The sequence below is a fragment of the Eurosta solidaginis genome, chromosome 5 (assembly GCF_040869045.1).
Source record: "Eurosta solidaginis isolate ZX-2024a chromosome 5, ASM4086904v1, whole genome shotgun sequence".
NCBI lineage: Eukaryota > Metazoa > Arthropoda > Insecta > Diptera > Tephritidae > Eurosta > Eurosta solidaginis.
In genome coordinates, this window is record NC_090323.1 from 168106176 (window position 1) to 168131527 (window position 25352).

At 38.0% G+C, this 25352-nt stretch overlaps 2 protein-coding genes across 5 annotated transcripts in view; one reads left to right on the top strand and one right to left on the bottom strand.

Annotated features, from left to right (window-relative positions):
- Nucleotides 1–25352, top strand: part of dar1 (dendritic arbor reduction 1) — a 506171-nt gene that overhangs the window by 275207 nt on the left and 205612 nt on the right. For both annotated transcript variants that reach the window (XM_067756917.1, XM_067756916.1), the window contains 3 exons: nucleotides 10440–11097; nucleotides 19447–20477; nucleotides 22452–23211. In XM_067756917.1, the coding sequence (XP_067613018.1) occupies nucleotides 10440–11097; nucleotides 19447–20477; nucleotides 22452–23211 (2449 nt within the window). The remainder of the gene's footprint in view (nucleotides 1–10439; nucleotides 11098–19446; nucleotides 20478–22451; nucleotides 23212–25352) is intronic.
- The window catches only part of LOC137233677 (uncharacterized), a 304557-nt gene that overhangs the window by 177651 nt on the left and 101554 nt on the right, over nucleotides 1–25352 (bottom strand). For 2 of the 3 annotated variants that reach the window (XM_067756919.1, XM_067756918.1), the window contains one exon: nucleotides 3988–4263. The exons of the other annotated variant lie outside the window; for it this stretch is intronic. In XM_067756919.1, the coding sequence (XP_067613020.1) occupies nucleotides 4129–4263 (135 nt within the window). In that variant the 3' untranslated portion in view covers nucleotides 3988–4128. Of the gene's footprint in view, nucleotides 1–3987; nucleotides 4264–25352 lie in introns of those variants that run through there. 3 annotated transcript variants of the gene reach the window in all.

Below are 25352 nucleotides of genomic sequence, written 5' to 3' on the forward strand. Positions count from 1 at the left end.
CAATAGCCTTGACCAAATCCCGAAGGTTTTGGTTAATGGTGCGTTTTCCACTTCCTACAAACTCCTTCATCTCCTTAAAGAGCTTTCCGAGGCACTGGAAAGCATTTTCATCGTCTGATCCGCCCTCCGCCCCTGGCTCTGATTCGCTCAGTCTCTGCGAAGAAGCACTAATGGGTGGAGCGGAACGTGGAGGCGACTGCGCAAGTCTTGACCTCCTGGCGAATGGGTTCATATTTCAACAGGGACAATTGGTGGTGTTCTCATATTGCCCTTCTTATTCTTTTCAGTTATATTATTATTATGTTATATTTGTACTTATATTTTTCATTATATTTATGATTTTAATTTATTTAGTTATATTTTTTGGTTATTTATTTCTTTATTTATTTATTTACTTATTATTATATATTTTTTTTTTTTTTTTTTAGTTTTCGGTAAGTATTATTTTATGGTATATTTTGTTTTAGTTTTCACTTTATTTTACCTAATTTTAGTTGATTTTACTTTATATTTTATTTTATTAATTTACTTAAATTTTTAGGTAATATTAGGTGTTTATCATATTATGGTATGTTATATATGCCTCATTTACCCTATAGCTAGAGGCTTTGTTTAATTTAAAAGAGCTTATTTGAAAAGCTCACTTGTGGTGAGAAGCTTCGCGAAGTCAAAAGCTTGCTTCGATTTTGATGCAAGCTTTTACGCATATAGCTTCGTCTCGCTTTTGGAGCGAAGGATTGGATACAAAGAGAAGAGAAGGCTCGCTAAACCCACCACACACAGCTGATTATGGGGGTCACAGTTTCGCGCTCTTTTCTTTTTGTTATATAGGAAAATATAAGATTTTTAAAATGTAAATCGATTCGCTTACCAGCGCAGGTTTGGTCTTTTACCGGGCTGTATACAAAGATACAGCCTATACCAACTTACGTTGCACCGATGGAATTTTTTTCCTCGCGTGTTTACCACTTTTATTTGGGCTTTTTTGCAGAGCAAAATTTTCGTGTTCACTTCACTTCACTCACTCACTTCCCTGAGCAGAGCCCTGTAACCATGGCTATATGTGGTTTTGTAAACTGCAAGAGCTGCACCGAGTGCATGGAATTAACAAACGCCCCAGAACTAACGCGACGTGCAGAAAGATTGAAGAAGTGGTGCCAGTCCAGCGCTTGCTTAGCTGACTCGAGACTTATCTGTCCAGAAGCAGAGAACAAGTGGCCAGCGGAATACAAGTGTCTTCAATGGCAAATACGTTGAGTTCGCCAGTACCTTCTCGAGCCATGAGATCAGTCGGACAGTTGCCTTTGATAACCTTGCTCTCTGGCATCCGATATCTTGTACCAAAAAAGCAGTAAGATTCTACTGCAAGCGCAATATAGCAGTTCCGCGTAGCCTTCAACCTTACGGTGGCAGAGATAGGCACCTTGTTAGTCGCCTAAATAACTGAACACATGTCGAATTCCCTAAAAGTTACAGTAGTCTTATATCATCTCATCTACGGTATCCTTTAACTAGAAGTAGCAGCCATGATCGCGTAGCTTAAACTACGAGCACCGCCAAGGTCAAGAGAAAATTAAGCAAATTAGTGGTGGATGTAGCAATAGGAGCCGAAACCGGGGCAAACTATTAGGTATTGCTCGTAATGTTATAGCCTACATATCTCGCCCTAAGAAGCCTGCAATATCAATGTTATACAGGTGCATCATTAAGTTAGGTACCAGAGTAGAAGTTGTACGAAGGGCACCGATTTTTCTAACCAACGTCCAACGCTGTACTGCTTTTAAAGTTGGATGAAATATCGAGTTTATTCCCATACCTTACAGTCAAGGTATTACCATGAAGGCAGCCCCACACGTTTACCTATTGCACTTCTCCATATTAAGCGTCCACAACAGCTTGATCTGAAGAATATATTCAATGTAGTTAGCTCTGTCAGACAGCAGCTCTATACTCACCCTTCCTTGGCCGGCTGCGGCGATGCTGCTGATGTTTTGCCGACCCCAAGACTCATCCCTCCTTACCTTTTCAATCCTCACCTGCCCATGTCCGTCCGTCCCCATCGCATCTGAAATAAGAAGTCAACTATTTTCAATATTAAATTCAACAATGCATTATAAATTTTATTGCCTCACTTTCAAACTACATGCTAATACAGCTAATGTGTACGAAATTCGATGTTTGAAATGCGCTTGCCTCTTTGCTTCAATGCAGCAGCGCGTCAATATCAAAGCGTTTCAAAAGAAGTTACATCTGAGTGATCTTATACCTATTGACCGCCTGGGTCAGTTACCAACTTTCCAATTCTAAAATCTATCAATTAAGTCATATGCTCCTGTCCTTATATCTAATGAAAATGAACTCTGGACTCCAACAGCCCACCTCTTCATGAGCCTGCTTATCTTAAACTGTAGGTGTTCGCATATGCGTTTATCTTTATGTGTGACTTGACACATTAGGTCCGTTTCTGTAACCCCTGTCAACAAATCTCAAAAACTGTCACGTACACGCACATGCATCCACTTGGCTCCATACAAGCACGGCTTTATTCAAAAAAACAATAATATATATGTATTTAATTAGCGAGCTTTGCTCATATTGCTTTATACAATGGTTTTTTGTAATTGATATTAGAGAAAAATTGTAAGTTTATAAACGGCGATGGTTACCAGGACATGTTTCTGAATTTCACTTTTTCATCAGCTAGCTTTTCGGGAGCCGAGCGTTGCTTCTCGACAGCAGTACAATGCAGCCAAAACCTTCCTAGCCCTGCTCTCCATATTAAGCTTCCATAAGAGCTTGATGTAAAAAACAATTCTAATGTTTTTAGCTCAGTCAGACAGCACCAGCGGTATTTTCCCAATACAGAGTGATCTAAATTCAGCAATGTTGTTGTTGTTGCAGTAACGGTAAAAATACTCCCCGAAGGTTTTGGGGAGTGTTATCCATGTTGATGGTGATTTTCTGGATACAGATCTGGTACGTTCCGGTAAGAAAGCACCATAAAGGTACTAGTCCGACCATCTATGGAACGATTAATATGAGCAAATTAAACCTTCTAGGCTATATCGCTCCCCCTTGCCATGAGGAACTTGGGGTCCGGAGAGCTTCGCCTGCTAAATATGTGTATGATACATTCATATTTGTAACAGGATTCCCCCCGCGTAGGTGAGGTTGACAACTTGGTTGAGGAAGCTTTGAAGCTAAAAGCTTTGTATAGGGCTTATCAACTCTTTGAATCCCTAAATTTAGCACTCTTTTATTTAAGGGTAGACAAACTGAGGTCCGTTTTCCTAGGGTTGACACCTAATCCACATAATTCAGACCACCTAGACACGGTACCCAGGCAATCCAGTAAATTGTTCCTCATTGTAATCAGAAATTTACGCCTGATAAAATTTACCAGAAAATTTACCGATAAAAGCCACCACTTGGCAATTCATACCTTCAAGATCATTACCAAGACCCAAAGCAGGGAGGAAAGAGCACTGCCCTATAGCGTGCTCCTTCTCACCTTTCTATGAGTTGTTACTCCGCCTCACTCCGGCGCTACAGTTCTGCCACGCAAAAATCTGCTGATGAGCTCTACCAGAGTCAATTCGGCTCCCAGTATTGTAAGGGCCCTTTGCAATTGCCGCAGTTGTACGTTATACAGAAGCATTTTACAGATACTAGTATGATTTGAAGATTTTTCTATACATTCATATAAACAACCAAATTATAAATTCAAACAACCTCCTCATGTGGCAACTCATTACTTTTAATAGGAAGCCAACTCTACTCTGAAATCATAACTTATTTTATAAATTTTTTTTTTACTTTAAAAATTATAACAAAAGTCCAAAATGCTCAACATAAGCTTCATTTAATATGTATTAATTTCTGGAATCTATGTCACATATGACATGCAATGCACTAAACGCATAAACATTTTAATTTATATTGTGCAGCAAGATAATCAAATTAAATTCCCAACACCTGAACGGCAACGGAAATTGCAACCATTGCAATGGCAATAGCAACATAGAAACTTTGTAACGAGTGCAGCAGGAACACACAAACATCTACATATAGGTGAATAACTTGTAGAGAAATATTAATGAATTAAATATATTATCAGTGTATGTATGTTTATATAAACGAGCGGTTATTCAATGATCCAAGCAAGTTTTCAACTTTAGTCGTAACAATCGCTGTAACATTCGTTGCAATGCATGCGGCAGTCAAGAGTTTAGCACGCGTGTAAACGACGACGATAAAAATTTTCTAAACACAAAGATAAGAATTTAAATGAATGAAAAATTTATAATCAAACGCGCATTGGAAATTAATAAAATTTACAACAACAAGCATAATATTACAATTGCAATGAACTATATGAACGAGGCAATCCAATAACTATGACTGAAGCGAATGAGTAGCATAAAATGTCGTAGCAAAGGAAGCAACAATATAGCAGAAGCTTAAATGAATAGCCCATAATTTAAAAGCGTGTGGAAGTTATGATGTTTTCTTATACAGGGTGCGTCAGATATTTTTAGATAAATGTATATATCTTTGTGATACAACAAGAGATGTTGTACTAAGGATTTTAGAAGCCAATAACTCATCTTAAATTTGTCATATATTGTTTTTGGGCCAAACACTCATTTCGTCTCGAAGCCGCAAAACTCAAACTTCTTCTGTATCTAAGTGTTCTTGATTTACTTTTATGGTTGGTTGCTGTGCTGCCCGGCCGGAGAGACTGTCCCCTAGTAGTGCTCTAGGTGCCCTTTTCATGCACTTTCTCCATGAATGAGTTAGTTATCATCTATACTAATTTAGTGCACAACGACCATGTTTTTACTCGAACCATTGAATTAGTTCAATAAATATGTTGATGTCATTTACTTACAATTTTTATGCCTATCTTTGATTGGTTCCTGGTATTAACTTGGTCTGGACATTCGCGGAGGAAATGGGTGACCGTTTCCTTACAACCTCCTTGGTTGCACCTTTTGTACATGCCTTTGTAGTGGACTCCCATTCTTTCTGCATGTGGGGCTAAGAGCCAGTATCCTGTAATTGTGGATGTCATCATAAATATTTCTTTCCTGACCAATTTTAGTAAAACCTTTATTTTTGTTTTGGTTGTAATCACCAAAAAAAGTGGTGATCCTACATGAGACCGTAGAGCACATATTTTTAATAGTGGTTTTATTCAGATGGGTAAGAATGGCACTTTTTATTGATCTAAGCGGCCGATTTGAATCGACTGCCTCAGTGATGTCTAATGGTGCACCGGCCTTTGCTAGTTCATCCACTTTTTATTGCCATATAAACTCCTGTGATCTGGTACCCATGTAAGACTAATAGCAGCTGAGTTTGCAGCATTGCGCAGCACATTCTTACAGTAATGGATTGGCTCTTTGTGAATATACATACCTCTGACCGACTAGAGAGTTCTGCAATAGGAGGCAACAGGTTTTCTCTATTACCTGTAGCACTGCTTGAAAAATACTAGCTGAGTTTGCAAGACAGATTGAGAATGCAACTTTTAGCTGTTTGGATGAGACTCCTGCTCCAACACCGCAGTCTGTTTTGAGCCCGTCAGTGAATAGTGGGGTGATACTCCTCTTATATACCATGCCGAACTTCCCAAGTCACTTTTTATTACCGTCTTTAAATTCTTCAATACCTTATATACGCTGTGTATTTATAGAATTGTCAAGTGTTTTGTGCTCATGCTACGCTACGTTAGTTGTCCCTGAATGTTTATGTGATAATTATGGTTTAACTTATACGCATCACTAACTGCAAGCTATTTTAGCTGCCACACGAACAACTACCGCATGGCTAAAATTTAAGCTGCAGCATAAAACCAGTGCGTCATGCGTGCATGACGAACGTTTAAACGTATACATATATGCTGAACACAAAAAATTGCAGGCGATAATGCATGAATTGAACCTTCTATTCGGCTCAACTAAAAAATCTAGTCAGAAAAATCTATCGTAATGTAAGATGGAAATACCCTGCAAAAATCGTTGGATCATGTGGTCCACTGGAGTACTTACCCTTATACTCTACTGTAATGCAGCAATGGACCAACTCATGTTTCTACACGAACATATTGTAAGCCGATCATTGCTCGTTTTTAACGATTGTAATCACTACACGATGTTTATTGGACTGTGGGTACTCCATGGATTACTCTGATGTAATGCGGAGCTGGAGTATATGGTGCGGTCCTAGGACATCGCAATGTTAATTGGACCATATTTTTTGTATGAATTGTGGTTAATTTTGGAGCACTCGCTTGGTCCATAGCGAGTACTCCCTACATGCATTCATGGAGTACTCGCGATTTTTGCAGGGTAGTACTGAAGTTTGTTTATTGCGGTAGAGCAGAAGAAAGTGACGGCAACAAATTACGCGCACTGTCCATAAACCTTAAGGCAATAAAAACGAAAATGAATGAACTTAACGGCAGCAGCAAGTGCATTAATCAGCAGCCCCAGTAGCTAAAGTGTCAATGGCATGGTGACAATATCTAACGTTGCACCTGACACATTCTGAGTATATAAATATTGATATGTTTGTAAGTATGAAGTCTGCTGTATAACGGCAATTGCCACCGATGGCGTTGTAGACGTGGAACACGAGACTTGCTACAAGAATGACGGATGTTATCTTGGATGTTAAAACTACAAGGAATTTAACACCTAAGTCACCAAATAAATGAATTATGTCTCTTGTGTGACAGTCATTAGCAGCAGCCACAAAAAGACATATATGAACATTTTTATTAAGGCTGTAAAAATGCAGTTCATAATTAGTATGGAATGTTGTTAATTGAAATGTAAAATTTAGGGCCACTTGCAGATCAGAAAAATATTTTTTTTAGCTCAGAGATAATTTAAACAGTTTGTCACATTGTTAAGTTAACTCTGAGTTAAAAAGATAAATTTCCGCTTGCAAGTGGGCCTTAGTGGCACACGATTCAAAGGAATATAAACAAAATTAATAATAAACTTTCGACAAATTCAGAGTAAAGTAAACCAAGTAAAGGTGTTTAAGTTCGGGTGTAACCGAACATTATATACTCAGCGTGAGCTCCAATTGTACATTTCATTTCAGATAAATTACTTTTCTACAGAACACGTCGTACAGCCCGTTTAAAAAAATGTTTCCACATTTCCTCTTACAATAAAACTTGATAAGTGAAATATCATTGATTCAAAACTATTTTTTGCTACGTTATAGCTTATTATTCTAGTCTACGACCCTTTTGAAATTGGTTTATATCTAAGTTGCCGTAGTCTTTTTACTAGAAATATTTCCTACTATAGGGAAAATATGTGTACACAATTTCTTTAGGATATGTTAATTTTTGCTACGATTTATGGCTCCCGAAACATAGAAAATTGCCATAAAAGGGGCGGTGCCACAACCATTTTCGAGAATCTTAGTGTTTTCCAATTTAATGTTATAATTCAATTTAAAAAGCAAAATTCTATTGATACAAAGCCCTTTTTCGCTAAGATTTAGCTTATTATTTTCGTCTGCGACCATTATAAAAATATTTTATATAAAAGTGGGTGCGTTCTTTAACCGATTTCGTAAATTTTTCTCCAAAGCATTTCTTATAGTAAAGGCAACCTCTCTGCCGAATTTTGTTACGATAGGTTTAGCAATTTTTGATTAATGATTAATAATATTTGTAAAATTGATTTTATCACAAGTGGGCGGTGCCACGCTCATTTTAAAAAACTTTTTCAAATTTTTATTAAGAGTCTCAATACCAGTCCACACGTCAAATTTCAACATTCTAGGTGTATTCTTTACTAAATTATCAGGTTTTTTATGTTTTCCAAAATTTTATATATAAATGAAGTGGGCGTGGTTATCATCCGATCTATTCTGGGTCCAGATAAGCTAATGTACCAAATTTGGTGAAGATATATCAATATTTACTCAAATTATCGTGTTAACGGCGGACGGACATGGTTTAATCAAATTTTTTTTCGATCGTGATGATTTTGATATATGGAAGTCTATATCTATCTCGATTCCTTTATACCTGTACAACCTACCGTTATCCAGTCAAAGTTAATACACTCTGTGTGTAAATCACGCTGAGTATAAAAAAAACATATATTTTACGTAGTTTGTATGAAATAGCATATAAAAGGTATATTAATAAAAAAGTTAATACTTGGAGACAATGTACATGTCGTGCACTGGGACAATCTTACGGCTGGGTGGATAGAGGTATCTGCCTTTGCACCAGTATGAAGTATGAATGTTGGAGATTTCCAGCACAATGCTCAGCTCCTGAAAAGCTAGCTGATGAGGAAGTGAAATTCAGAAACATATCTTAGTAACCGTAGCCGTATGTAAAATTTTTAATATTTCTCTAATTTCAATAGCAAAAACAATTGTTTTAGGTTGAGCTGGCCGGTCCATGGGGACCTCACATAGACTTAATGACTCCGTAGTATTACTAGAAAATTTGCTTTAACGGCCAAACTGAAAACCCTATCAAAAACCAGGACCTATGTTATAAAATATCTCCGTCCTCTTGGCAAATACTAGACAGATGTATCACTCTTAATTGCTGGAGTCTTAGCCTGACAAGCGCAGGGTATAAGCACAGATCGTGGTCGATACTTTCCTCTTCCAACCCGCTCTTCCTACATCTGCTATAACTGACCAAGTCTAATTTAAAGGCATGTGACGCCAGAAGGCAGCGTTGAGTCAGAATACCCCTCATGAGTCTACAGTCCTCTCTTTCTAATTATAGAAGCAACTTTGTTAATCTAAGGTTGTAAGACATACATATAATTTTCGAAGAAATTTCAGAATACCCGTCATGAGTCTACAGTCCTCTCTTTCTAATGATAGAAGCAACTTTGTTAGTCTAAAGTTGTAAGACCTACACATAATTTTCGACAATTTACAGCCCCGCGCTTGAACCCACGTCTTTCCTGCTGGGTCGATCATGTGCACCTCTCGCCTTCGCTTAATTTCGCCCAGTCTAATTGGGACGTCTACGGAGCAAGCTTCAAGTGTTGCGCCCTTTTTTGCTACTTCATCCGCTTTTTCATTACCATGTATTTCCATATGCGCTGGGACCCAATATGGATGTATACTTTTCCCTGCCCCGATTCTCTCCAGGGAATGTATACATTGTAACACGCATCTAGATGTTGTGCTATGCGAGATTATTGCCTTAATTGCTGCTTGCGTCAATATAAAAGTTAATACGGTTGCATCTTAAGCTATTCTCTTTCAGTGTTTCTACTGATTTGGGTGCGGCTAATATTTCCGCTTGGAAAACGCTACAGTAATCCGGCAGCCTGTAGGATCTGTTTATTTCCGGATCAGTACAGTATACCGCAGACCCTACGCCTTCCACTACTTAGGAACCATCTGTTTCGCTAGTTAAAAAGATATAATATTTTTATTCCCTTATTACTTTGCAAGTGTGTATCCGCTCACATGTCCCTAGTTGATGGTCGGTTGAAAACGCCAAGTCTCCAGCCTGTGCTCAGACATTCCTTCAATGGCAGTTCTTGCGATTTTATTTCCACGGTTAGAGAGGCCTTGTCTCCAATCCAAAAAATATTACATTCCAACTTTGTTTCTTCCACGGTTGATAAGGTTGAAGAGGCCTTGTATAAAATCCGTAACACCTCTATATGGATATGAATACGGCACTCCCCGATACTACCCCGAGTGCCTCGGGAATGATTTTGTTACCCCTTCATTTCTGTGTGTTTAAGCGGGATTTAATCGGGGATGGCTACTGCTGGAGTAGTTTAAGCCCCTTAACTCGCTTGCGCATTAATAACAAATACCATTGGTATTGTTCAAATAAACTGATATATATAACGATTCAAAAGAACTGTTCACGGGGGGACGGCGCAACGTAAGAAAAGAGCGTCAGCACTGCTCTGTTTTCAAAACTAGACTTCGTACCATATGTCTAATATTCTAAAACTCATTGGAAAAATAGACAGTGGCTATAAAGATTTTGTAAAAAGAATTTAAGGGAAGTGAGGGGGTTTGGCGAGGCGAGACCGACTATCTTTTACATATTTCATTAAAATTTGATCGAAGCTATCTGGATACCGATAATCAATATCGCTTAAAAAATAATACAACATGCACTATTTTGAAGGCATGTGGAACCACTTTTGAAACAATTGTAAATTGATCCTTCTTGATTAAATGTTAGTTTGAGTTCCAAAACGCCTCGAAATATTTCTAACAAATCTGGCGTGGGTGAATCACAAAGCTGATTCCAAATTAACTGTTCCCATAAGTCTTGGAACTCCACTTTTCTATATAAATTATTCATTTATCTATAAACTTTTCGTTAAAAACTTCAGTTTGAAACATATTTTCTTTACAAATATTCTAAATAAATCCCTTCTTTCTCTCTCTTCTCATTGCAGTCCCCCGAATTCGACTATCGGCATGAGCTGATGGGTCGTTTACATAAAATCGAGCCAGACGTTGAACTTGAAGTATTATCTGCCGCACCGCATCATCATCATCATATACATCACCTGCATCATCATCAACATCATCATCAGCATTTGCATCAGCATCAACATCAACATCAAGTTTATTCACCGCAAAGTAATCACAGTGGCAGTAATACGCTTGATCATTGGCAACAACAACAACAACAGCAACAACAATTGCATCACAGCGTCAATAGTAGCAATAGCAATAGTAGTAATCATGAACATGCAACCTTTGTTCAACATTCTTCTTCTTCTTCTTCAGCGTCAGCGTCTGTTGTGGTTTCAGCATCATCTACGACAATTGCTGCACAATCTCAATCACAATCCGCATCCTCATCCTCAGGTGGCATTGTACAAACTGCCACATCATCCAATTCAGAACCCGCCTCGGCAAGTAATAATCCCGCCGACAATTCAACGACATCACCGCACCAAAGTGCGAGTGTTGGTTATGCGAATTGTACAGCGTCAGGATATGATAATGGTGCAGCTGTGGCATATGAAATAGCGAGTGCTTATGGTGCTAGTGGTGCGGCGGTGTCAGCGACGGCAGTGACAGTGGCCGATAAGGAATATTTATTTGGTAAGTGATGAATGTTATCCATGTAAGGTATAATGGCTGCGACCTAGCCCATTTTGAAGCTATAAAACTCATTTGAACCCACTGTGTGCTACATCGGATACCTACTACAACCAGGCCGAAAATGTTTATTAAATAAAGACAATTCGGCGTATTTTTTTTCGATTATGTACCCAGATTATTCAAAAGAGGGCTTTGAAAGGACATTAAACGTGACAACGTGAATATACATATTTTCCGCATGCGTGCAATGACCGGTGCACACCACTGTAAGTTTATGGGTGTCGGCACTAGATCTACCCAATAGACTCCTTGCCCTCCTTTCAGTGTAGTCTGAGAGGTAGCTTTTGAAATTGCACAGCCCGTGCTACTCTTTCTACTTTGCTGAAATTTTTCACGTAAAAATTCCAAGTTCCCGCCTCGGCTTACCCCATGGTTATGCATAATTTGATGTTGGTTTACAAATTTACGCTGATCCTCTATATACCACCACCTCACATCACATCCTTCGATTTCTCTATATCCCGGAACCCAGATTATGGATATATCCAGAGTGTCGGTTAACGCGGCTATAAATTTCTGCATGCCCCTACTAGATTTCAGCTAGTTTATGGTGCTGCTAAAGCCTTTATTGCTGCTTGGCTGCCAGAATGGGTAAATTTTTTGTATGTTATATTCAAGACCTCGAGTAATTTACAGGGCTGTAAAATCGCGAGTCCTTCTGTTTGAAAGACACCAAAGTATTACGGCAGTTTGAATGCCGTAGAAATCTCTAGGGAATGGGAATAGATTCCAGCGCCTATACGTGAATCCCTTTTCTAATTATTGGTGTAAATTAATTTGCTGTTATTAGTTGGAAACATATCCCTCTTCTAATCATTCCTATTTGGAATGATAGTATTAACTTCGCCCTCAAACTGCAGTTTGCGGGAATAATAATCTGTTTTGGAATTAAAAGTTATCGGCAGAAGTAGATTAAGGATACTGCTATGGCTTTGTGAGTATCCTTCCAGAATACTAGTGCGATTTGCCCCGACGTATATAATATGCGCATGTCTTTCGGAAACAGTGGTGCAGGCGCTGCATACTCCGATGGCACCAACGCACGCAGTATGTAAACTGTCCTCTAAATTCTCTACTTAGGCCTACTAAAAAAAATTGGTTTTTATTACCTATAGTTATTTGTTTTCTTAAATATAAACCGTAAATGTTTTCCATCCATCTACACAATCCAAAAGCAAAACTTGACTAAATACACAGTTCAGCGAATAAGCCATAAATAATTTATTCAACTATGAAATGTGAAATAAATGAAAAAAACTTTACGGGTTTGTTTTCTCCTCCGATTGTTTTTTAATATGAAAGTGTTGTACACTGAAAGAAAAAAGCTGGTAAAGTCAAGTATTGTTCAATTCAACCGATATTTCTTGATGATTTCAACAGTCAAATCAACAAAAAAAAAATCTTATCAAACGTTATTGAACAAATTGTTTTCTTAAGATTTTGATATTGCTTTCTTAAGCCTTGAACCCAGGATCTCCGCTGTGTTAGGAGTGGCACGCTATCATAACATCATAGCTGCCGCTTAGCTCTGCTCTGCTAACTAGCAGTGAAAACTGTTAAAATATCAGATTTCCTTAATAATTTAAACAACGTAACATCAGTCGCTGTTGATATGACAGGGATTTCTGTGGCACGATAGTCACAAGAACAAAGTTGCGAGCACCATGAGCGTGAATTTCTCAGTAAAGTTGATACTTTTGCATAATATTGACAATTATTTGCTGTTGAAATCAGTTTGTTTAATAGAAAAATCTATTAGATTGGTTGAGAATCTGTAATTTTTACTGAATGTTTTTACCTTGAGATCAAAAGTTTCTCTTCTGTAGAACTAACTCAACAAATTCGTTATCTTGGCAAAAAACTCTTTGGAATCAACCATAATATGATCAGTTTTACTGAATATCGGTTAATTCAAGAACAACAAACTTGAATAGTTGATTTTACTGGCTGTGTTTCATTCGGCGTTTTTATTTCGTATTGGACTTTTATTGAAAATTTTTTTTTTTCTATTTTTTTTTAATATTTCCTTTTCCGGTGTGGTTGATTATCTAGTGTCAACAAGCCAAATTGACTTATCGTTGAAACCCAAACACAAAAGCCACTTACAGGGAGTTTTAAATTTAAATTGTTCATGCATATATTAGTGCTGATGTGGCGCAGCTAATGTTGTTTATAAATCTTGCTTAAAAATATTTACTTTGACATATGATTAAAAAAATTTTAAGCTGCTGAATTTAGCTTATTTTTGTTTAGTACTTTTTTCTTATTATATTTTAAATTTTTTGGTTAAGGAATAGATAATTTATGTTTAAACGTTGTAGCCTTTAAGGGGTTTGCAAAATTTCCATACATATTACATAAATCACATGTAACTAATAATCGTTAAATATCCATTTTGTTAGTTACTCAGTAGCTTCAGTAACTGATTCGTTATAGGTGCTGCTTACTTACTTCCGCCAGGGACAAATTTTGGGAACACTCGCCTTTTTCAGCGAACGCGACTCAAGAGGCACCTTTATATAAACTAACAGTCTTAAGGCAAATTTTTTTCTTAAGCGTCTCTCTTTTTACTTCCATTTTTATACTCAGTTGAGCAGAGCTCACAGAGTATATTAACTTTGATTGGATAACGGTTGGTTGTACAGGTATAAAGGAATCGAGATAGATATAGACTTCCATATATCAAAATCATCAATATCGAAAAAAATTTGATTGAGCCATGTCCGTCCGTCCGTCCGTCTGTCCGTTAACACGATAGAGTAAATTTTGAGGTATATTAATGAAATTTGGTATGTAGATTCCTGGGCATCATTTCAGATCGATATTTAAAATGAACGAAATCGGACTACAACCACGCCCACTTTTTCGATATCGAAAATTTCGAAAAACCGAAAAAGTGCGATAATTCATTACCAAAGACGGATAAAGCAATGAAACTTAGTAGGTGCGTTGACCTTATGACACAAAATAGAAAATTAGAAAAATTTTGGACAAAGGGCGTGGCACCGCCCACTTTTAAAAGAAGGTAATTTAAAAGTTTTGCAAGCTGTAATTTGGCAGTCGTTGAAGATATCTCCATGAAATTTGGCAGGAACGTTACCACTATTACTATATATGTTTTAAATAAAAATCGGATGAAGAACACGCCCACTTTTTAAAAAAATTTTGTTTAAAAGTCAAATTTTAACAAAAAATTTTATATGTTTACTGTATATAAGTAAATTATGTCAACATTCAACTGCAGTAATTATATAGTGCAACAAAATACAAAAATAAAAGAAAATTTGAAAACTGGAGTGGCTCCGATATATCTTTACTAAACTTAGTCCACGTACATATCTGAACTCACCTTATCTTGGTATAAAGGATGACCGAAATCCAACTATAACCACGCCCACTTTTTCAATATCGAAAATTACGAAAAATGAAAAAAATGCCATTATTCTATACCAAATACGAAAAAAGGGATGAAACATGGTAATTTGATTGGTTTATTGACGCAAGATATAACTTTAGAAAAAACTTTGTAAAATGGGTGTAACAACTACCATATTAAGTAGAAGAAATTGAAAAAGTTATGCAGGGGGAAATCAACAGCCTTTGGAATCTTGGCAGGAATACTGTTCGTGGTTTTGCATATATAAATAAATTAGCAGTACCCGATAGATGATTTTCTGGATCACCCTCGTTCACATTTTGGTCAACATCGCGGAAACGCCTTCACATATACATATAAGGGCCACTCGCTGTTAAAACCCTCATTATTACCTTTAATTTGATACCCATATCGCACAAACACATTATAGAGTCACCCCTGGCTCACCTTTATGGCGATATCTGGAAAAGGCGTCCACCTGTAGAACTAAGGATCACTCCCTTTTAAAATACTCATTAACACTTTTCATTTGATACCCATATCGACAAACACATTCTAGAGTCACCCCTGGCCCACCTTAATGGCGATATCTCGAAGAGGCGTCCACCTATAGACCTAAGGCCCACTTCCCCTTAAAATACTCAGTAACACCTTTCGTTTGATGCCCATATCGTATAAACATTCTAGAGTTACCCTTGGTCCACCTTTATGGCGATATCTCGAAAAGGCGTCCACCTATGGAACTAAGGATCACTCCTTTTTAAAATACTCATTAACACCTTTCATTTGATACCCATATCGTACAAACATATTCTAGAGTCACCCCTGGTCCACCTTTATGTCGATATCTCGAAAAGGCGTTCACCTATAGAACTAAGGCCCATGCTCTTTTAAAATACTCATTAACACCTTTCATTTGATACCCATATTGTACAAAAGCATTCTAGAGTCAGCCCTGTTCCACCTTTATGGCGATATCTCGAAAAGGCGTTCACCTACAGAACTAAGGCCCATTCCTTTTTAAAATACTCATTGCCACCTTTCGTTTGATACCCATATTATACAAAAGCATTCTGGAGTCAACCCTGGTGCACTTTTATAACGATATTCAGAAAAGGCGTCCACCTATAGATCTAAGGCCCACTCCCTTTTAAAATACTCATTACCACCTTTCATTTCATACCTATATCGTACAAGCACATTCTAGAGTCACCCCTGGCTCACCTTTATGGCGATATCTCGAAAAGGCAGTTATTTCTGTGCAAAAGGGCGAAATCGGTTAAAGGCACGCCCAGTTTTTATACACAGTCGACCGTCTGTCCTTCCGCTCGGCCTTTAACACGATAACTTGAGCAAAAACCGATATATCTTTTCTAAACTTAGTCCACGTACTTATCTGAACTCACTTTATCTTGGTATGAAAAATGAACGAAATCCGACTATGACCACGCCCACTTTTTCGATATCGAAAATTACGAAAAATGAAAAAAATGCCATAATTGTATACCAAATAAGAAAAAAGGGATGAAACGTGGTATTTTGATTAGTTTACTTACGCAAAATATAACTTTGGAAAAAAACTTTGTAAAATGGGAGTGACACCTACCATATTAAGTAGAATGAAATGACAAAGTTCTTCAGGGCGAAATAAAAAACCCTTGAAATCTTGGCAGGAATACTGTTCGTGGTATTATATATATAAATAAATTAGCGGTACCCGACAGATGATGTCCTGGAACACCCTGGTACATATTTTGGTCGATATCTGGAAAACGCCTTCACAAATACAACTACCACCACTCCCTTTTAAAAGCCTCATTAATACCTTTAATTTGATACCCATATCGTGCAAACATATTCTAGAGTCACCTCTGGTCTACCTATATGGCGATATCTCGAAAAGGCGTCCACCTATTGAACTAAGCCCTACGCCCTTTTAAAATACTCATTAACACCTTTCATTTGATACCCATATTGTACAAACGCATTCTAGAGTCACCCTGGTCCACCTTTATGCCGATATCTCGAAAAGGCGACCACCTATACAACTACCACCACTCCCTTTTAAAACCCTCATCAATACCTTTAATTTGATACCGATATCGTACAAACGCATTCTAGAGTCACCCTGGTCCACCTTTATGTCGATATCTCGAAAACGCGATAACCTATAGAACTAAGCCCCATGCCCTTTTAAAATACTCATGAACACCTTTCATTTGATAAACATATCGTACAAACATATTCCAGACTCAACCCTGATCCACCTCTATAGCTATATCTCGAGAAGGCGTTCACCTATAGAGCTAAGGCCCACTCCCTTTTAAAATACTCATTAATACCTTTCGTTTGATAGCCGCATTGTGCAAACACATTCTAGAGTCAACCCTGGTCCACCTCTATAGCTATATCTCGAAAAGGCGTCCACCTATAGAACTAAGCCCCACGCCCTTTTAAAATACTCATTAACACCTTTCATTTGATACCCATATCGTACAAACGCATTCTAGAGTCACCCTGGTCCACCTTTATGTCAATATCTCGAAAAGGCGACCACCTATAGAGCTAAGGCCCACTCCCTTTTAAAATGCTTATTAACACCTTTCGTTTGATACCCATATCGTACAAATCGAATTCTAGAGTCAACCCTGATCTACCTTACGGCGATATCCCTAAATGGCGTCCACCTATAGAACTATGGCCCACTCCCTTTTAAAATACTCTTTAATACCTTCCATTTGATATCCATGTCATACAAACACATTCCAGGGTTACCCTCGGCTCATTTTCCTACATGGTTATTTTCCCTTATGTTGCCACCATAGCTCTCAACTGAGTATGTAATGTTCGGTTACACCCGAACTTAGCCTTCCTTGCTTGTTTTATTATAAAATGCTCTTTACTAACAGCACTACTATAGTAGTATACCTTAGTATAATATAATGTATTCGCGTGCTTCACTTTTAGCGTCTTAAAATCAAACTGATTGACAATTCCTTAGCTTTCACTGCTTTTATATCCTCAGTTGCCTTCTTCTCCCAATGTTTAGTTTTTGCTAATAGCCTTCTCGACTGGTTGGTTATTTACTTCTCTCATACCTCTGCATCTCAGCATTTTTTTACATTATCGACTATGGTTTTCCTGACTCTTTCCTCAAGCATTTTTGTCGGTTCTGGCTCCATCACGAGCATTTGAAGAAAGTCTTTTGAGCATCGACCTTTTCTGCATTGCTAAAAGTCTACGGCCTTTTTTGATTCTGTGCAGGTACTCTTCAAATTATCTATGCTGAGAGAAAATCTGGATATCGTAGTAATTTACCTCACCTAAGCTTCTTGTGCTCCATGCATCAACATTTGTGATTGGTTTCCCTCTCATTTCGACATTTCCCGTTCCTTTGCTTGAAATCCGATTGAAGTATAATATTCATGATATTTAATTATTTTATATGGCGCAGGAACATATAGAGATCGAATCTAGAAACCTTAAACCTTACTCTTAGTTTAGGGCACCGTGATAATGCAATAAAAGGAGAAAAAATTATATCTACTTCAAATTGAGTTATAAATTTGCACCTTTACATAAAGCTTAAAGTTCGAACAGTCCAGAAAAAGTGGAAAAGGTTCAAAGATTCATAAGAAATTGTGAATTTTTCAATGAAATGTTGTGCAACTTCCTGGAAAGTTAGGGAATGGAGACCAATTTAAATTTTTCTTCAAAGTCCGATAAGAACTGATATTTCATCACTTGCAAAAGTTATAGCGTTGAATTTTCCTCACATGAGATAAGGGACTATTAAAGTATGAATGTGTACTGGAGGGAAAAGGAACAGGGGACTAGAAAGTATAAAACTTTAAAGGGAAATAAAAGCTATGATGATGAGGTATCTTTCCGAGCAAAGGAAAGGGAAATAAAAAGCAAAGTAACAATGAAAAATAACGGGCAAACGGAAATCTAACTGAAAATATTGCTGGAAAAGGAAGGGAAATGTGTAGGAGAAAGCGAAAGTGAAACTCGAAGGGAGAGAAAAAGGCAGTTAAAGATAAAGTAAATGCGAAGCGTCTGGCAATGACTCCACTATTGGCAGCCATAATTTCGAAAAGTAAAAGACCTCGTTGGTTTTATTGAGCCACAGATAACAAAAAACACAATATCCGCCATTAGAGCCAGCAAAGAATCGCTGTTGCCAATGAATTCTAATTTGGACTAAGTAGACAATTGCTCTATAAGTCACTTATCATACCTGTCCATATATATGGTGCAGAAGCATGGACACTGACAACGTTTGATAGGGCCGCCTGGTAGTGTTCGGAGGAAAATTTCTTCGAAAGATTTTTTAAGTTCGGAGTCACTCTTGCTTTCTCTATAGCGAAGAACTTTAAGAGACATTCTAAATTATACTAAATTTTGATTACGCATTTATCGGAATATGATCACTTATGGTACAAAAAGTTGAAGATAATGTCATCTCTGCGCCTATTTGGACAAGGATTGCTTCAGAGAGAAACGGTGATAATCGAATGGTTAGTGCCCTCAAGTACAAATATTTAATACATTTTCCCAAATGGGCTATTAGAAATCCATATCAAGCTCATAATCCATTTATAAATTTATCGTGCGAAACTCCCATTTTAGACTACTTTAAGCATCCCCTAAAAGTAAACAGTGCATCGAGTGCATCGAGCTCGAATTCGACTAGGACTCTGAGCTCTGTACAGCAATGATATTTACTTACATTTATCGGAGTATTGCAAGAGATCGGATAATTTTTCATCCATAAATGGGAATTATGCGAGTTTATATGAATTTTTGTTCTATGATCTCAGCACTTCAGTTCTTACTCATTGCATGCTCATATAAACTCTTTAACATTTTTTCATTGTTCACACCCTTCATTTATTTTCTCTTCTTCACAGATACCAAAAACAAAGAGGCTCTATGTAATCCGTACGCTGACCTCGATGATCCCTACCAGCGCCCAGCACTATGGGAGGACATCGCCAGCTCAATACAAAATATCGATCCTGAGAATGCGCTCATGTTAGGCAATAGCTCAAGTTCATCAGCGACGGGGACTGGCAACACACCACATTTAGCACTAATCGGTAACAACACAAGCAGCGATCTGAATGGTGGAGATGTAGTTGGTAGCAACTCCCTATTACCACAAGTTAAAATGGAAGCAATCGATGATACTTTGCTCGAAACTCTTTCCACACCATTGCTCAGTCCCATGGAGATAAAGACAGAGAAACCAGCGCTACAACACCAAATACACCTGCACGCACACCAACAACAACAACACTATGCACACTATCAACTGCCAACGCAACATCAACAACATCATGAACATCATACGCATCAGCACCAACAGCAACAGCAGCAGCAGCAACAACACCAGCATCTCTATCAACATCATCCCAGTTTAGGTGGTGATATTACGCCTACAAATGGTGATGATACATTAACATTAATGCAATTGCATCAAAATCATACACATCAGCCGCATCATCATCAGCAACAGCAACAGCAACATATTGGCGCTACGTTGCAACATAGCAGTAATAGTAATAGTCCTAATCAACCAAATCGTTGCACCAGCACCGCAAGCAGTCACAATGCTGATCTGTCTGGTGGTGTTGGTAATAACGCTTTGAATGGCAGTGATAATAATAATAGCAATATTTCCTATCAACAATATGCATCTCAACAACAACATTTAAGTAGTAGCAATAATTATCTCAATGGTGGCGTTGGCATTGCTGGCAGTAATAGTTTGGTGGCCTCCTCCTCGGCGAATGTTACGATAAGCACGTCTGTAGCGTTGACCAATTTATCGACACCAACAACAACATTAGATGGTAATGCCAGCAACAACAATAATAATAATGCGACTATGAATAATAATTTAAATGCGAGTTACGGCTATAGCTGGCATAATAATCAGGTGAGTTTGGGATTGTTATAGATAAAATTTGTATTTATGCAATTACACTGTGCAACAAATTTCAATAGAAAACTCTTTGCATTGTATCTGAATATTTTATAGACTTCACTTTTCTGTGCACCCATTGGAATACAAATTTAGTTGTGCTTCATTTCCTGCTGGGCGTGTTAAAGGTTTCAACTCTTTTCTCACACAAAAGTTGGTCACGAAAACGATCTCTAGATCTCTAGACACATTGCCTTTTTTAATATATTTATCATATCTACACCTAAATCTTACATTTTCCTCACTCTGTGACTCATGTACCAATACCGAGGTTTTTAGTTGGTCTGAAAAAAGTTAATAAAGGGTCGTTTTTCGATTTCTTAATTTTTTAATATTTTTCTAAATAATTTACTTAGTGCTACACTCAGCGAATTAATTAACCTTTGTTGGATTGCCGCATATTTTTGTATCATTGATTTCTCAAATACCCCAATCCAAGATAACTATGGAAATTCCCCTTTTCATGCATTGTTTTGCTACGTTTCATTCCAATATCCTGATAGCTTTTTGAGTCACCATTTGCAAGACTATACCGTACTTTATTTCGTTTGCGCCAAGAGCTCGAGAGTATTTAAGAGATCATATTCGGTATGACTTTCTTTGGTCTGTTACGTACCCAGTAATTTAAGGTATAACTTCGACTCTCGTGGTACTGATCTGATTTTATCCATAACACTATAAGCGTTCTCACGTTACTCATATTTCTAAAGAGAGAAGACTTAAGGCTCTCAATGGTCACACTAACAGGACACTGCCTTCTGGTTGTAATTAAGGCCTCACCAGTAACATTAGATGAAGGAAGTGGGAGCTGCAGCAAGAAATGGTTGAGCACATTCTGTGTTCGTGCCTGCACTGTTGAGGTCAAGGCTCCAGTTACCAAGGACGTCAGAGCTATTAGATCTCGGGGCAGCAGTAAATTAATAAAGTCCATAAAGTTCATTTTCAAGTCTCCAACTAATTTTTTATGTATTATGTATGACGATGGTTAATGCAGTTTTTTGAAAAAAAAAAAAATTCTTTTATGGAGATTTAGAAGAATTTTTAAGATGAAATTTCGCAGGCTCGAAAATTATTTTTTTGGGTATGCGTAGTGGAACTTTTTTTTATGAGCCCAAATACTATCGAAAAATCGATGCCGCGATATCGGTTAACTTACGTCCATACAAATCGACCCAATCTAATATGTATTTAGATACTTGACACGTTCTTCGAAGAAACTACTTTCTTAGTAAATGAAGGCCTTTGTCATATTGTAGTTTGAGCAAAAAAACATTGTATATTTTAGCCTTCCTCCTCCTCCAAATGTTTTATCACTATTTCTTCTATTCCGACTTCGTTTCTCCAAAGCTCTTCTTATTTAGGTTTGTCTCTTTCCCATTTTCCCCTCGAATTTTCTCCATTTGGATATACCTTCTCTCACTGACATTCCCCTCCCTCGCCTTCTCTCTATTTTTCTTCCACTCACCCTTCTTTTTCCCTGCGTTTCTAATTCCAGCTCTCCCTTTCCCTCTCAATCTTCTTTTCCACAACTCCTTTTTAGAACTCTCATCTTATTTGATACCCATATTGTGAAACGGGATCTGGGGTCACCCTAGTCCACAGTTTATATCTTAAAAATAGATTCACATATGGATCTGAAACCTACTTAAACGCCACCCACGAAACCTTACGAAATTTTTAAAATTAGTTCGGTGGATATTGAGTTTCAGATGTAATATTTCATACCCCACCACACATTTTTAGAAGACTCACCGAACAGACCAATTATTGAACTCAATAATTGTAGCACAGTGTAGCAATTATATTTCTGCATTCACTATAACAAAATGTAGCTCAGATCGGACTCATAATAATTAATCCAATTATATTTTATCGCCTCCACATTTATAAGCTCATGCATTTGTATTTTTGCTCTTTTCTGCTCTGCAGTCGTATCACCCCAAATACCAAATACCGCCACCACCTCTAACAAACACAACGCTGCAACAGCAACAACAACAACAACATCAACAATCACAATCAAATCCGCAACTTTGCCCACCTGCCGCACCTGGTACTACCAATTCAATGTCAGTGCGACATATATTTGTACCGCCATTAACACCTCCCAGCTCAGATCCCGGAAGTCCGGGTAGTTCAATGGTTGCAGCAGCGGCAGCAGCAGCAGCGGCGGCGGCGGCAGCTGCGGCAACATGTAGTGGTAATACACAACAGTCAATCAGACGCACAACCCCACCGCCACCATATCAACAGCAACAACAACAATTACTACAACAGCAACAGCAGCAGCAGCAACAGCAACAACAACAACATCACCTCCATCACACGCAGGGTCGCCCACTTTCAAGTATTTGCCCCAACATTTTAACATTACATCCGAACGCGAATGGTGCGCCATCAGCTATGACGTCACTGCACTCGCCTGTACACCATTTAAGTCCAGGTCGTACGTTGACAACGCTTAACGCTAACGGCATTGGCGCTAGCATTGATATAAGTAATGGACTGCACGGTATTGGCAGCGGTGGAGGTATTGTTATGGGTAGTGGTCGTGGTCGAGGGCGTGGCGGTGCAAGTGCACCGGCACACCTGGCAAATTTGATTGTGCCGACGATACGCACGGTGCGCTATAATCGGCGTAACAACCCAGAGTTGGAGAAACGGCGCATACATCATTGCGATTTTGAGGGTAAGTTTTGCTTGATATATTTATCTGGTTGTTGTTTTGTTTGGTTTTTTTTAATTAGTGCAGAGTGTTTTTTGAATTAATTTATAAATACTTTAGCAATTATGGTTTTATTACTTACTTACTTAATTGGCGCTTAACCGTTTAAATGTTTATGGCCGTCCAACAAGGCGCGCCAGTCGCTTCTTCTCTCGGCCAAATAAATTAAGGCAGCATACAGCTTTGCTAGCGCTTTAGACAAAATTCAACAAAATCATGGAATGGGGTTCTTTTTCCTATCGCCTGTCTCTAGGGTCCAGCAGACTAACCAAAAACGCATGGAAATATTCATGAATAACGAAAAAACGCAAAAATCTCTAGGTCTGAGCTGGTGCACTTGAAGTGCATTCGGAACAACGACTTCTTCCCCGCTGCTCTACATATAGTTTCGAACAATATCAAAATCTCCTGTTTATGACTCAAAAGATCCCAACTAGTATAAAAATATAAAGGAACTATATTCCATTTTTGGTCCTATTTTACTGGTTTGAAACCAGATCAAAATTCTACATGAGAAGTAAGTAAGATTTTATCCCAATTTTCAATAGTTCCGTTATTTAGCACTTGTTAGAACCCACTTCGTCAATTCTTTTACGCAAATGCCATAGATATCAGGCAAGTTTGAGTGAGAAATGGTTTAAAATTTTAGGAAAGAAAGCACAGTAGAAACTCCTTAGAGGTAACAGTAGTTTTGTTTTTCAGATCGCCAGTTATATAGATATAAAGAGATAGTTCCACTACTTCTTCTTTGCTGCCAGTGCCCCCAAATATTTTTTCTTTGCGAAAAACATTTTTATATCAGAGCAATTTTACTTCTACAATGTATTAATAATAGGAAAATGAGTGTATGCCAAAATTTCGGAAATGGGCGTGGCGCCGTCTTTTTTAAGATCAATCCTTTTCTCACGTTTCGGGAGCCATAACTCAAAGACTAGTTGATGTACATATGTTGATGAAATTCGATGACGTATTTGTCTCACAACCCCAAATATTTCAGCCACAATCGAAACCGAATAAGAACTACTCCCACTTTAAAAGGGGCTTAAAAGGACAGTAAACGAATATAATAGGTTATATATTTCCAAAAGTAGATATATTTAATGCTATTTTATTTTAAAAGTGTATTTCAAACAAGATTGTGAAAAATAAACAATAGACGTCACCGCCCCTTTTTAAGCAATCAATCTTTTATGTTTCGGGACACATAAGTTGAAGACTAATTGACCTACCATGGAAAAACCAAAAGTGTGCAAAATTGGTTAATATTTGATAGCACTTTGTGTCAAAAAACTGAAGCTAGTAATAAAATATGCGATAAGAGATCTCAGCTAAATATTTAATGTTCGAGTGTGAAATTAGACTCCCTTATATTTTACCTTTGAGAAGGGTCAAGTGTGGTTCTTATACATTAACCATGGCTCTGATCTGTAGGAAAGTTTGTGAGAAATTTTTGAAATGTAAGATCATTAACTGTGGTTTTTTGAACTTGAGAAAATCTAGATATTATCTAACTAGTTCCTATTTGGTACTATACTTACTTACTTACTTAATTGGCACTTAACCGTCTAAACGGTTATGGCCGTCCAACAAGGCGCGCCCGTCGCTCCCTCGCTCCGCCACCGGCGCCAATTGGTCACACCAAGGGAGTTTAAATCGGTGTCCACCTGGTCCTTTCAACGGAGTGGGGCCGCCCTCTACCTCTGCTTCCATAGGCGGGTTCCGATAGAAACACTTTCTTGGCCTGAACATCATCATTCATTCGCATAAGATGGCCTAGCCAGCGCAGACGCTGCGTTTTAATTCGCTGGACTATGTTGATATCTGCGTATAGCTCGTACAGCTCATCATTAAATCTTCTTCGGTACTCGCCATCGCCAACGCGTACAGGCCCATAAACCTTTCGAAGAACTTTTCTCTTGAACACTCTCAAAGCCGCTTAATCTGCTGTTGTCATGGTCCATGCTTCTGCCCCATATAGCAGGACGGGTACGATAAGTGACTTGTAGATTATGATTTTCGTTCGCCGAGAGAGGACTTTACTTTTCAATTGCCTACCTAGTCCAAAGTAGCATTTATTGGGAAGATTGATTCTTCGCTGGATTTCA